The sequence below is a fragment of the Sebastes umbrosus genome, chromosome 4 (genome assembly GCF_015220745.1).
Source record: "Sebastes umbrosus isolate fSebUmb1 chromosome 4, fSebUmb1.pri, whole genome shotgun sequence".
Classification (NCBI taxonomy): Eukaryota; Metazoa; Chordata; class Actinopteri; order Perciformes; family Sebastidae; genus Sebastes; species Sebastes umbrosus.
Window position 1 is genome coordinate 14,813,371 of NC_051272.1, and position 15,339 is coordinate 14,828,709.

Below are 15,339 nucleotides of genomic sequence, written 5' to 3' on the forward strand. Positions count from 1 at the left end.
CACTCCTCACACATTTTATGTGAATAATCAAGATAGATAGGTGCTGATCTTGCTGTTGCCCCAGAAACGTACACATCACACATACAGTATGAAATCAAAAATTATCTTCATCACTTGCAACTATTTTTTATAAAATTATAGTCAATGATGATTATTAAATCCAAACAACCTTGGTACTGTATCATTTATTCCCCTGAGAACCATCAGAGGTAAACAGTAGTTTAACAGCAACATTATTTCATTCACTCCCTGCAACAATAAAACAAAAATACATGTTGTAATAATGTTAATGATTCACTACCCTTTTGTTGCCTCTTCACCTTTAGTATGGTCAGTGTTATCTGCATAAAGTCTCATAACATATTGTCATATTACGCACTTCATTTTAAATATAACTCATTTTTGTTCCTCGATGATGGTGACCTTGCACATGTTTTTTTTTGACAGAAAGTTAATAAAACTTAGCTCATTTGATAAAATGATGAGTAATAGCAACAGTATGTGGACAACAAATCAAGTAGAAAGTGAAACTCTCACAGTCATTGTGAACAAAGCAATCATTTAGTTCTCTCAGACACAAAGTTATTCAGTCAGCAGGGAACAACCTTGGAAGACGTGAATCTCAGATAGCAGGGTCTGGATACAGTTGATGCATTTATTATATTTGTTATATTTGACCTCGACAGCAGGACAGGATGTAACATCTTCCCATCTTTGACTGAGACAAACACATCAGTCCTGACAAAGCAAAACCTCTCAGACAACAAGTGTAGACTATTTTGTAAGACCAGGGACAGATTAATTCAACTAGGGGGCGCTACTAACTCGCTCACATTTCCCCCAACAGTCACAGAAACCAAACAGTATTCCTATGCTGGAATAATAATAATAATGCACAGGTTTGCTGAATGTCAGTTTGTGGTGGATACTTTAATGAAACACAAATCTGCAAAGAATATGCACCATGTACTAAAATATTAATGATATTTAAACTACATTTTGACACTGTGTCAAATTGTGAAGATTGAAAAACAGCTTTTCGCACACAAATAAGACAAGATGAGAGAAAAGCCTGAAAAAAATGAACTAATGTTTGTGTTGCAGAATTTAGATTTCCTTTTTTTTCCTACCTAGCCAGGGGCCCGTTTCACCAAAGCGGTTTACAAGCACTGTTTACATGCAGATTGCAAAATGGCAGCAACATCCTAGTTTCACAATTGGCACTTACAAATTGCAGATATAGGCTACGTTCCAAATCACATACTTTTTTTTTTTTTTTTTTACTTTTAATACATACTGCAGCTGCCCTTACAAAGCACGTACTGTTGCATGCATTATGCATACATTGGGAAATACTACTTTTCATAACATTATGCGTTGAACTTTGACCCTCTTGCTCATGATATCCCAGAGGATTGTGGATCAAAAAAAGACAGAAAAACATGCTGGCTTGCATACTGCAAAATACGACCAGATGTAGTAGGACATTCTGGTATTTTTTACATACTACATTTGACATACTATGTATGTAAAGGTGGCCATACAAGATGCAGGATCAGGATCTAATCTAAATACTCATTCATACACTGATGGCACAGCGTTCAGGAGCAATTTGGGGTTCAGTAACTTGTCGATGGATATTTCAACATTCGGACTGGAGGAGCCAGGGAAGTACTTCTTCCACCACTGAGTAAAAGATCTGAGTACTTCGACCACCACTGAGTAAAAGATCTGAGTACTTCTTCCACGACACCCAGTTAGGGATGTGTGGTATTACTTACCGGTGTTATACCGAAATCTGTGACTGCAGAAAGTCAGCATCACATGAGGTCATTTTCTGACGGATGTCGTCAGAAAATGTGACTCCACCGTATACCTGTGTAATAAATGAGGCAAATATGGGACAGAAAACACACAAAACTAAATTGTTAAAAACAATGTATTTTTAAAGATACTATTCTATTCTATATTTTAAAGATATATTCATAAAACTCTAAAAGAAAAGCAAAAAATAGGTACAGTGGGGTCACATTTTCTGACGACATCCATCAGAAATGGTGAGCTCATGTGTTGCTGACTTTCTGCGGTCACAGCTTTCGGTGTAATAGACTAATATAGTGAAAGAGAAGTGCTCTAACAAACATATTAGGAACACACTCAGTTATGTTTCTGTGTCTTCATCTAGATGTTTTTGGTCTTCCTTAGTTGAGGATATAGAGTGGGAGAAAGCTTGGAAAATTTGTGAGGAATACTGTATCAATAACAAACTTAAGGAAGTGTTTTTCAAGATATTACATAGAATTTACTCGTTAATATTGTGTTGGAAAGATTCAAGCTGGATATTGATTATAAGTGGGATTTCTGTGGACATGAAAAAGAGAGTATTTCCCATCTATTCTTTCACTGTAAACATACAGGAATGTTCTGGATGGATGTAGCCAACTTTCTACAAAAGAAAGATGAATGTTGAAATAAATATGTTTGATGTAATGATATATTTTATTTGGAAATAACATGCTGTATATAATACAATTATTTATTATTTTTTGGAAAATGTCATATCCATAAGACAAAATGGTCAGGAACCAAGCACACTTTCCTGCATTTTATTAATGAATTTAAACAGTATAGCACCAACATACCCTAAGTTAATAACAAAAAAGCCATTAAGACTTATAAATTATTAAATGATTATAATATGATGTATATGACATAAACACAAACCCTGGCATTATGAAATGTTTATGTAACTATTTTTGTTTTGTCTTTTTTTTTTTTTTGTTCAACTGTCTATGTTTCTGTACCTTTGTTAATGAGCATGAGTTCAATAAAGAAAGCATTAAAAAAAAGATTTGGGTGTAACACCGGCCCTGTGCGTCTTGTTTGGGGTGTATAGCGGGGCAGTTAAGCATAACAACTGTGCAATTTGCGATAAAAGCAACAAATTTGCCACAGATGTAGGTTTATATGTTATGAAAAGATATAGATATCGGACGCTGCCAATTTGGCCCCTGGGGGCAGTGGCAACTATTCCATGTTGCAGAAATCAGATTTTATGACTCTTGATGAGTTCCAAGGTGTGTTCAAACTGATAAGATCAGATGTCAGAAGATCACAGACATGTTTTTCTCCCTCTTTATTTTTAAAGCGACTGTTTGTAACTTCTTACACGTATAAATCAATCCGGGTCGGTGTCCCATGCGCGCTCGCGTGTGGCTACGCTGTTCAGACTCAGACTCCAACACAAACTACACGGAAGCACCAAAACCGCAAAGTTATATCTAGTGAAGCCCGTCTTGCAAAACAGTGTTGGCCGCGGTCGGAGAACGCGGGGGAGACCGTAGCTTTGGTCTCCAGGGCCGAAGTCTCTGTAGTACTCTGCTCCTCTGCCTGCCTGCCTGCCTGCCTTCACTCACACACCGCGTGTGTTCTCGCTCTCTCGCTCCACCTCACGTGCATGCGCGCACACTCCACACTGCAGAAGAGTTAGTTTAGCTCTGAGAATATCTAGTGAATGTACAGTGGACGTTTGTGCAGAAATAAATGCTGCAGCTCCTCCAGACCAACAGAGGTTTCCCGTGTCTTGTGAAGTGACGGGGCTCCGCAGCGAGAAACGTTATCGTCTCCGACCAAAACTCCGGTGTCTCCCCTGTTCCTTCTGACCGCGGTCGGGAGGCTGAGGCAGGAAAAGCCAACACTAGGATCAGCACTGATTCATGGAGAGACCTTCGTCTGGTCAGCTAACATTAGGTGAAATATAGAGTGATATTTGTGGTTTTAGCTGACGTGTGTCGCCTCACTGTTTTTGACAGATGCTCGCTCACATTCAGGTAGCGTGTGCACACGGGCGAGCGCGAGCAACAGGACGCTGACTTTCGTTGACTTAACGGCCACAGGTGTCGCAGTTACAACCCATTTCTGATTCTTTCAAACAGTCCCTTTAATATGTCATTTCGCTTTGGCAATAACCTGAACATTCATGCCAATAAAGCGTATTTGAATTTGATATTGCTGGATAAATTTCTTGGTCACCAGTAATCACAGTTAAAAGTGATTGAAATAGAAACTTTTTGCACAATTAATATGAATATTTCAGTTTAGCTGCTCCCACACTAGTAGTAGTGGGGATTTGTGAATCCCTGGGTCCTGATCCAGTCCGGTTTTTGCTGCCTGCTCCCAGGCCACCTTATCCTAGGCACTATGTGTTTCTGTGTGAGAGAAGCCGACTCTTGTTTACAGCAGAGATTCCACGGAGGAGCGGAGAGACCCACAGAGCTGCGTTAACCGAGGACGACTTCAGGATATATACACGCACGCAGCCTTTTCATCTTTTCTCTCTTTTATGAGGATTAAAAAAAGGCACACAAATACGAAGAAGCACTCGTGAAAAAGGGGGCAACTCCTTCTTGTGGACACGTTTCTCCCTCCCACCAACCCCGGCCGAGGTCGTCTACAGCTCTGGAGAGCTGGAGAGCTTCTCCTCCTGCGTGGCACCAAGTCTGCTGTTTTTCTTTCAGCTTTGCAAAAATCCCGACTGAGGAGCTGGGGAAATCGGTTTAAAAAGGCGACTCGTCAGGGGCTGCTTTGGTGGGGATCGAGAGCCTAGTGCTGGTTGAATGGCATAAGCAGAAAAAAAAGGCTTTTTCATTCATTTTTTCAAGCCTCAGCAGCCACCACCCCTGTGGATCTGGACGTGTTTTCTCTTTCCCCTCCACTCCTCCTCCTCCTCCTCCTCCTCGTTTCACAGGAGGGGGATTTCTTCTGAGCGACATTAATTTATTATGGTGGCAAAGGCTCCTTCTTCTTCTAATAATAATAATAATAATAATAATAACATTTGATATTTTTCTTTTTTTTTTATATATTGTGATTTAACCAAGGCCCTGATCTCACACACTGTACACGCGCACTGCTGTTTTTTTAAGAGATGGAGACTGAAGATGGGGATTACCATCATTTATCCAGTCAAATCACTGGCTCTTGTGCCATACCAGCCGACGTCAAAGTGTCCTGTGATTGGCAAAAATAGCAGACTGTTTTAGTATTTTTTTTTTTTTTTTTTTATCTCAAAGGAATCCCCCTGTTTTAACACATTTGTACACATTTATTTATATATTTTTTTTTTAGAGCAAATCCTGGAAGCTACCACAGAGTAGCCTTTTTTTTTTTTGGCTACAGACATTTATTTTTCCTCTTTTTTTTTATTCTTTTTTTTTTTTTTTTTTAGGAGCTGGTGTGTCATTATTTTTATTCAGTTGCATCCCTTTTTTTTTTTGAGAGGTGAATATAATGTTAAGGAACATGAGATCTGACTCACGGATGGGTAGCCCGACCTTGTTTTGGGCTCTGATGCTGTCTGTCTCATCTATCTGCATCTGGTCCACACATGGAGAGAGTAAGTCTTTTATTTTATTATTATGATATATAAGTTTATTTGTTAAACAGAGGGGATGGCCTTATAATAATACATAATGTACCTTTTTTTTTGTAGCCCAGGTTATAACCTCTTATAATAAAGCTGTCTTAGATGGGATGAATAATGTGTTAGAATGTATTTATTAAAAATGAAAATATTCTTTATATTAGGATTTTACAACAAGACAAACCCAGTGAGCATGTAGCCTGTTTTTACTTACATATTAGCTGAGGACCATGTGGTGGTGTGGAGCTGCTCGTCAGTATCTATAGGTGAACACATTTACGCAAAATCGGCTTTATTGTGCGTAATATCAGCTCTTTTGGATGAAGCAGGTTTTTGGTTTATTTAGAGAAACAGAGCAGAGATATATAGACGCACGTCGTCAGTATGTAATCTCCACGTTAGACAGCCAGAGAGCAGAGAGGATGAATCCAGAGACCAGAGCTGAAGGTTACTACGACCATGTGGCCATTTTGCATTTGGTGGTGTGGCGTCGCTGCGCATGAAAAACCCAAATCAGACACCAACCAGTGCTTCTTAAAATGCCATACAGTCAAAAAAAACAACACACACACTAACAAATAATATACTTTTAAGCCAACTATCTTCATAAACAGTAACCATGATGAAAATAAATAGATTGTTTTTATCTCCAGATCCCATTCTCTAGTAAACAACTCTGTATAAAGCTGTATATTAATGCAAGCCTTCATATTCATATGCAGGAGCACCTGAGTCCAGGCTCAGGAAACACTAGATGAGAGATTTGTGTAAGAAACATGTAAAAAACTTTACAGTTTAGTCTTGAAACACCAACCACTGCTTCTTAAAATGCCATACAGTTAAAAACAACAACAACACACTAACAAATAATATACTTTTAAGGCAACTATCTTCATAAACAGTAACCATGATGAAAAAAAAATTTGTCATCTCCAGATCCCATTCTCAGTAAACTAGGCAACTCTGTATATAAAGCTATATTATTAATGCAAGCCTTCATATGCAGGAGCACCTGAATCCAGGCTCATGAGACACTAGAGATGAGAGATTTGTGTAAGAAACATGTAAACAACTTTACAGTTTAGTCTTGAAACAATTTCAAAATACAGATACACTTAAAACAAACATATTTTATAAATGTTTAAAAGTTTTGTTTTCTCTGTTATAGGCTTTCATTTTGAGTTTTTTATTTGCTTTAGTAACCAATAAGTTAGACTTATTTCTCATCGATGTGGGCAACTCTGTATATAAAGCTATATTATTAATGCAAGCCTTTATATGCAGGAGCACCTGAGTCCATGCAGGCGTGTTTTCACTCCAGGTTTCATGAGACACTACAGATGAGAGATTTGTGTAAGAAACATGTAAAAAAAATTTTACAGTTTAGTCTTGAAACAATTTCAAAATATAAAGATAAACTTATTGAAATAACAAACAAACATATTTTTCAATGTTTAAAAGTGTTATTTTCTCTGTTGGGCTTTCATTTTGAGTGCTTTATTTGCTTTAGTAACCAATAAGTTAGACTTATTTCTTATGGAATTCCCTAAAAATTAGACCCCTTTCTAACTTCTTAGTCTACATGTTTAGACAGTTAAAAAAACACACACTAACAAATGATATACTGAAGCCAACTATGTTCATAAACAGTAACCATGATGAAAAAAAATATAGTTTTATCTCCCGATCCCATTCTCTAGTAAACTAGGCAACTCTGTATATAAAGCTATATTATTAATGCAAGCCTTCATATTCATATGCAGGAGCACCTGAGTCCAGGCTCATGAGACACTACAGATGAGAGATTTGTGTAAGAAACATGTAAAAACTTTTACAGTTTAGTCTTGAAACAATTTCAAAATACAGATAAACTTATTGAAATAAACAAACAAACATTTTTCTATGTTTAAAAGTTTTATTTTCTCTGTTATAGGCATTCATTTTGAGTGCTTTATTTGCTTTAGGAGCCAATAAGTCAGACTTATTTCTCATCGATCTAGGCAGCTCTGTATATAAAGCTATATTATTAATGCAAGCCTTCATATTCATATGCAGGAGCACCTGAGTCCAGGCTCATGAGACACTAGAGATGAGAGATTTGTGTAAGAAACATGTAAAAAACTTTATAGTTTAGTCTTGAAACAATTTAAAAATATAAAGATAAAATTATTGAAATAACAAACAAACATATTTTTCAATGTTTAAAAGTGTTATTTTCTCTGTTATAAGCATTCATTTTGAGTTCTTTATTTGCTTTAGTAACCAATAAGTTAGACTTATTTCTTATGGAATTCCCTAAAAATTAGGCCCTTATCAAACTTCTTAGTCTACATGTTTAGTCATGTCAAATGTCTTGAGCTTCTACCCATTTCAGTCCCCTTGCTGCAATGTTTTGTTTTGTTTTTGTAGTTTAAAAGTTAGAAAGCACATAAATGCTTAGAGCATATTTGACATTTTCTCATCTAATCTAAAGTAGCATATTATTTTCTAATGTTCTCTGTATAGCAGCTGGAATCAAGGCTGTTTTTTTGCCAGTGCTATAATAGACAATAACTGGGATTTAATGGGGGTCAATGAGGGTTGCTTCTCTATTTATTGCCCAGTATATACAGTTTGAATAATTTGTTATTGAAGTTACATTGAATAATGTAACTGCTTGGTGATGATATACACTATTAGGCTTAAATAGCATATTAATTGGGTAAAGATGATGCTAAACAAAAAAAATCTTTAGGCCCAAACTAACTGGATTAGAGAAGTGATTTAGCCAATTCTGGTATTTTGTAAGTGAACTTAATATTTAGGCTATCATAAATAGTTAAAAAAAAATAATGTGTTAAGTTATAGGCCTATTAATTGTCTAAGTTTAAACAGGGACAAGTGTGAGTTTTAGTTTAAAACATTGTTCTTAATTTCTGTGGTTGCTTTTCTGTCAATAATCAACATTTTTATTTCTACTTCCACTTTAAAACTACGTCAAAGTCGTGATCCTTCTGAAGTATGAGACATTTAATGTGGGAATTTACAATTTAAAGTAATTTGCCTGCTAGTCAGTAAACTTTTCTCCAGGTGCATCTTTCTACCTCGAGCACAGAGATTGTGTGTCTGCGTAACTTGGGTGGCATGATTTGTATGTGTGTGTGTGTGTGTGTGTGTGTGTTTGGGGTGTTACGTCACTTCCGTACTAATTTGTCTGTTCCCTGAGAGGAAATGTGGGATGGTGGAGACAACTTGACATGGGAAGGAGACATATAGACTGACCTCTATTAACATTCAAATAGAAGAATAAAACTTTTCTGGTCCTATTGACCAGTGGTCCGACCACAGCCATGTGGGTGTGCGTTTCTGTGTGCGCCCTCCTGAGCCAGCACGACACCCATGAACGCAGCATGAGGCTGGGAGACAAGTGGCTGCTCTCAGATCTTTGACGCTCTGTGTTGTATAATACATCAGACCTTCCAGAACAAAGCGTTCAGAGACAAAAGACTGTGGTGAATATCAAGACAGGGATGGGTCTCACCAGTTTATCGCTTATGTTTACTTCACTGAGAGGGCAGAGGGTCTGAATTTCCAGCTTCTATCATCACTTGGTGGAAAATCACACATATCCAAGCGCTCCATGAGGGGTTTTCTCTCTGTTCGTGTTGATAATCTGTCCACACCAATGAAACGTAATTAAGATCCCTTTTAACTCTCACCACAGTAAACTTTCCACGCCATGGCGTCCAAGTATGCAGCAAACAAGTCTCCGAAAGGGAGAGAGAGAGAGAGAGAGAGCGCGAGAGGAGATAGAGACTCGGTGTTTGGAAATAGACTGTGCAAAAATACACTTTGCAAGAGAAACAGACTTGGTTTTGTTGATTGGAAGAGTAGAGAGTTTGTGAACTGTTTTATTGGCTTTTTTGCTGTTCACACGGAGCGGTCTCTCCTGCGTAGACTGATGCGCTTAAACTTCATCACTTGGCACCACTACTATTAGGGGTTATAAATAGATATGTCACCAACAACATTGGCGTAGGGGTTGTGTGAGTACAGGCACCCTCTGTCCCGTTCCATGAGGGCACACCACTGTTCTCGTTCAGTTATTTATGAAGGGACATGTTGCTCCGGAAAACTTGAATGGCGGCATAAATAATCAAACGTCAGCAAGCATTGTGTTTGACAGGCGCCCCTCCTACTTTGCCCTTTGGTGTATGGCATGTTGCAGTATGGCTCTCCTTGTCGTGACGGGGCAAGTGGCTCAGATGTGACTGCTGTCACTCTACTCCAAGGTGCCCCACTCCATCTTGTGACTACACGGTTACACATCCCCCCCCCCAACACTCCACCATGCGTTCCCTTCCCCCATTCCTGGCTTGGCTGGATGCAGGAATGCCTTGTCTCACCCCCCTGCGAGAAAGTGTAGTGAGTGTTCATAGCCCCACGGTGTGTGTGTGTTTGCAAAGTGTGTTTTGTGTGCATGCATGTGAGTTTATTGTGCAGCAGGACTCAGCGTGACAGCCTGAGTCAGTGGCGTGTCCCTGTGTAAGGATGTGAAAGTGTGTCACTGGGCTAGTTTGCGAGAGTGCAGTCAAACGCTGTCCTGCAGCTCCTCCAGGCTGCCAGCTGAGGTTTACAATGCTTAATTAAACACTTTATTTCAAGTGGCCCCGCCATTGGATTCGCTCAAACGCAGTCTCTGGCCAACCGCACATACATCATCATGGGCTGCCGGTTTTAATGGCCCGGGGAGTATTGTACAATTTGTGAGATGATTGCAAATGTTCGCTCTTCTAATGGATGGCACTCGCTCGCTGTATCAGTTGAAAGCTGTTCATCAAGAACTGAAATGTGGATCCGTCCCGAGTGGAGGATTCATCAGCCGGAGATTATTCTCAGAGGTGTTTTCATAATCTTTGGCGAGAGACCTTTTCATTGTTTCGTGTTAATCGTTCGGTCATCACTCGGTTATTTGTGATTGTTGTAATTGAAGAGTAAAGGGAGGCTGTAAACACTGAGGTGCAAGTTGTATATGCATGTGATTCTACAGCACAGCATGCGTAAACTATATCGCAGTACATCCTGTTTACATTCAACAAAATACTGCTACTTTAATTTAGCACTATTTTATGTTTTGGATTCTCATTTTGCTTTTACTTGTATGACTGCTTGCTGTAATTGTTGTGCATGTGACGAATAAACAGACGTATAAATCATTGGCGAAAAACTATAAGTTAAAGTATACAATGTATACTTTCATGAACTAAAAAGCAGAGATGATCACAAGTCATTTTTTCCAAGTCAAGTCTCAAGTCAGACTTGAGTCCCAATCTCTGCTAAAAAGTGGACTACAAGTATATACAAGTATACTTGCAGGATTAAAACAATTAAACTAGTAGTTTACTGAGAGTATACTTTAAAGTATACTTTCATAAACTAAGAAGTGGGCTACAAGTATATAAACAGCAAACTATCAGTATACTTATAGTATAATTGCAGTACAAAATAAAACTTAGGTGTAAACTAGTTGTGTACTCAAAGTTTACTATTCTTATATACTTAAAAGTATACTTTTATATACTAAAAAGTGGGCCAATTTAGTATTAACGTAGTGCACTTACAAGTATACTACTAGTACATTACTAGTATACTAAAGTATACTAGGGAAATATATACTTGAGCTTTACTTAAGTGTACTTAATAAAATAAACTTGATAAACTTCGTACTACTTTTTCGTAAGGGTAGGCTATAGCTTCAGACTAAATCTGATGTTAAAATCGGAATCAATGTAGCAGAACGCCTGAAATGATGCTTGATTATTCACTTTACTTTGTTTTCTTTTATGAATTTCATTCATATACAGCAGAGAGGTCATGGAGTGAACCTGATAGAAACTTGTGTTTCCACTCACAAACAGCTGCAAAACAAGCAGTGGTAGGAAAAAAACGTTTTTTTGGGGTGACTCCAAATAAATTGATTCTAGGCTACAACGTACAAATCATAGTAATACATTCATCACCACTTAGATTTCAATACCGATAAAGTTCCTTCCCTCATTTTGTACGTTTCGTGCATTCTTCCACACATCCTTAACATTAACCCCTTAATAAATATCACTGCAGTACATATTTGACTATAATCAAACAGTGAATTAAACGTGGTTGTTTATAGTGATCAGGTTAAGTGTGCATGTAAACACAGAGTATGTTACCTCCTGCCCTCTCCCCTCATTTTGGGAGAGGGGGAGTCTTTGTGTGAGAGGGTTGTTATGATGGAGAGTGTAGCGTTACTGTTTGGGGTTTTGGTGAAATCTGAGCCACAGTGTTTGAAGTAAGGTCCACTGAGGGGAAGTGGCCCACCAGACCGCTGGTCAGATGACTTCCAGTATGCCGGGGATTAGGGCCTGTTGATGTGGCAGGTGTGAGGGGATATGACCGCACGGTGACCAGCTCCCTCACTGCATGAACCAGAACTGGATTCTAGTGGGAACATTTTGATGCTGGTTGTTATGGTTCAGTGTAGTTAATTCTTTGCTGTGCATGCCATTGTATACATCTATATGCACCTCTCTTAAGTCAAACTAGATGCTTTGTGATTTCCTATGAACTAGAGCTTTGTGTTAAATTGAAAAATCCAATGTATTTGGGCTACAACTAACGATTATTGTCGATTAATCTGTAGATTATTTTCTTGATTAATCGATAGTTGTTTGGTCTATAAAATGTCAGAAAATGATGAAAAATGATGATCAGTGTTTCCTAAAGCCCAAGATGACGTCCTCAAATGTCTTGTTTTGTCCACAACTCAAAGATATTCAGTTTACTGTCATAGAGGAGTACAGAAACCAGAAAATATTCACATTTAAGAAGCTGCAATCAGAGAATTTTGACTTTTTTTTCTTTAAAAAATTACTCAAACCGAGTAATTGAATATGAAAATCGTTGGTGAATCATTGAAACTCTACAATATATATAACTTTTGACAATTTTATTGTGCATATATAATAATCATCAATTCTCAATATTTAGCACTGACTTTGATATATTGTTAAAGGAGGATGATACCAACCCCAAGAAATGACACACATGCTTTCATACAAGCTGTATATATTTAAAATACTTCCTAAACCAGAATTGTTCTTGTCTTTTCAGTAACATGGGGTCACACGATAAAGGGATATTTGTTTGAAATGTTTTTAATTGGAACAAATGTTTAAATATAGCATATTTTAAATATATACATAGAAATGGTTGGAGCTCTCTCAATGCTACAGAATAAAACTATAAAATACTCAAATTTAGCGCTAAAAATATCAGAAGTAGTAGTGGTTTTACTCATATCTCCAGTAGAAATGAAAACATTTGCAGGCTGCATTGTGATAATTTATTGTTTTTCAACATAATCAAAAATGAATGTAGTTGCAGCCCTGCTTATTGTCGATTCACAAAACACCTCTTCAACTCGTTCTAATAACAGTTTATAGCTGGATGTCTGGAAAAGGACACAATTATGTGTTTTCCCACAATGCTCAGCGAGTGTGTGGCCTTTTGATAAACAGTACGACATGTGGTCTGAAAGTCATGTTTCTGTCAGCCGAAACTAAGATTACGTTTATTTACATATAGGACCACAGTTTATGTGAACTTAAGATAAACAGTGACCGTTAGCGTCGGCTTAATTCGACTGACTTACGACGGGTCGTGTGTGCGTGCGTGCGCAGGTGTGCGTGCGCGTGTGTTTGTGTAATGACATTTCCATGGAGGGCCAGGGCAAGGTTTATCAATCATAAACACGAGCCGATGGATCCCATTACCCCGAGGAGATATGTGTGTTTACTCAGCAGTGTGAAGAGCAAAGAGAGACAGGAGGGAGAGACGGACACATGTATGCAGGCTTATCCGTCTCTCTGTGGACACTGAGACTAAAATATCACATCACTCTTACGTCATTATTACATGTCAGCACTTCCATTTCACTTCTTGCTGTTAATGCAACAACAAATAAAGGGTTTCCACATTGTTTTTAAGCATTGTTGTCTTCACAACAAATGGATTGACTGGCAAGAATCAGAGGAGCGTGGAGGCTTAGTTTGAGGCAACTACCTACTCAATCCTTTTTCCAAGGAAATGATTGGAATTCCTGCTACTTAACATGCCTAATGAGTAGAACAAGAGAATCACAAAGAGGAGCTTTTTCTTTCATTCTGCATTCCTGTTCTTCCCTCTTTCTATTCAGCAGTTTTTTTTTTTGTATAAATCAATTTGATAAAAGACGCGGGAATATCTGACACCCAGAAATACATTTAATGCATTTCTGTTTGTCGTGTTTTTACACCATGTAGGACGGCTTCTGATAGCTACGCATGGCAGAAACTTTATCTCTCCTTCGTCACAGTATCTGTTCGCTCCCCCCCTCCCATTCTCTGGCCAGACGCCCCCTGATTTTATTAATGCCCTCATCAGGAAGTGGGGCCTAGAGTTTCTCTTTACTAACAAACAAATTAGTCTTTGTATTTGAGTGGCTCCACCCCTCCTCCCTCCCTCTCTCTCCGGCTGCTGGAGAAGCTGGAAGAAAATTCTCAATGAAACAAAGAAGACATGCAGCTCGATGGCTCACAAGTGGAGCCCAGGGGCATTGGTGTTGATTGGAGAAAGCAAATACTATTTTCTTGTGGAGTAATCGTTTCCGTTCTAAATTTGGAGAAGTGAACCACCCTGACAGCAGCAAATATAGCCCACTCATCCACAGAAACAATGCAGTGGCAGAATAGTTTGAACAAAGAACATCCAACATGGCTTTTTTTTGTCTCTACTGAAGGGAAGTTAATTTACTCACAAGAGCACATAGTCGTCATATGGTTGAATATATGCCAAGGAGAGGTCACATTATGTCATTTTTGAATGATTTCTACAACTATTTTAGCATTTTAGAAAGACAATCTGTTGACACAGTGTGTATTTTGGGACTAGAAACTGTTTGGCTCGTTGCTTTATCCCAAGTGTTTTGACAAGGATCATAGACTCTTATTGAAAACTGTTTGTGTCTTTGGACAGGCTCTGTGACTGTGTCGCTCACTGCGACCGCGTCCTAAGCCTCTGTAAGAACATAACAGGTTTAACAGAGGAGCTCATATGTCAAGGCATTTCTTGTGCTGACTGTTGAACCTTCTTTTAGACAGTTCAAAATAATATGCAACCTGTTAGCTGGAGTATGTGCCAATTATAGAAATCATTTATTGTTTCATAAATATTTAACGCAATGCATTGTAAGGGAGTTTAGAGGTTTTAATCTGTTGTGTAGGTCTGTGCATCTTTTTGTCTTTGGCATTAGAGCAGTGATTCCCAAACCCCAGGTGGTATAGTTGCTTGGAGGTATGTGAAAAGATTGTGGAGCTCAACTAAGAATCTAAAGAATAAATTACCGACTAACTAGAAATTACTAATTACAAAATATATCTACATATTGAGTCAGCTGTAACACATGAACACTATGTGTTGTAATTAAGAGTGTAAAACTAGTTAGAATGCAAGCAGGGATGTCTAAACAGTTAGCTAAAATGAATGGATAAATGGTTTAGTTAGTGGATAGCTAAATGGTTGAAATATTTTAGATAACTAAAAGTACTGAATAAATGGTTAAAAGATGTGGCTAAAAGTAACATGTGAAGCCAAAACATCTAGATCGCCCCCTGGTGGTTGGCTGCAGTATAGGTCATAAATCCCGCCCCCTCCATGTTAGTGGATGGGACATGGGCCAAACTAAAAAGTCAAAGTACACGTCAAATACATTTTTCCCAAAGATAGTTTCTGTCATTTTAGGTTTCTTATCACGCTGATTTATGTTCAAGTGTTCATTTTTTTTCTGAAAAGTTTGGTTTTAATTAGTTATTTGATGCTATAAAAAGGGAGTGAGACGTCATGATTGACAGCTGCTCTGA

The 15,339-nt window shown here is 38.2% G+C and overlaps 1 protein-coding gene across 1 annotated transcript in view; it reads left to right on the plus strand.

The window, feature by feature from the left end:
• Positions 1-5,289: 5,289 nt before the first annotated feature.
• Positions 5,290-15,339, plus strand: part of igf1ra (insulin-like growth factor 1a receptor) — an 88,127-nt gene continuing 78,077 nt past the window's right edge. Inside the window, exon 1 of the mRNA XM_037768743.1 lies at positions 5,290-5,395. Within this exon, the coding sequence (XP_037624671.1) occupies positions 5,290-5,395 (106 nt within the window). The remainder of the gene's footprint in view (positions 5,396-15,339) is intronic.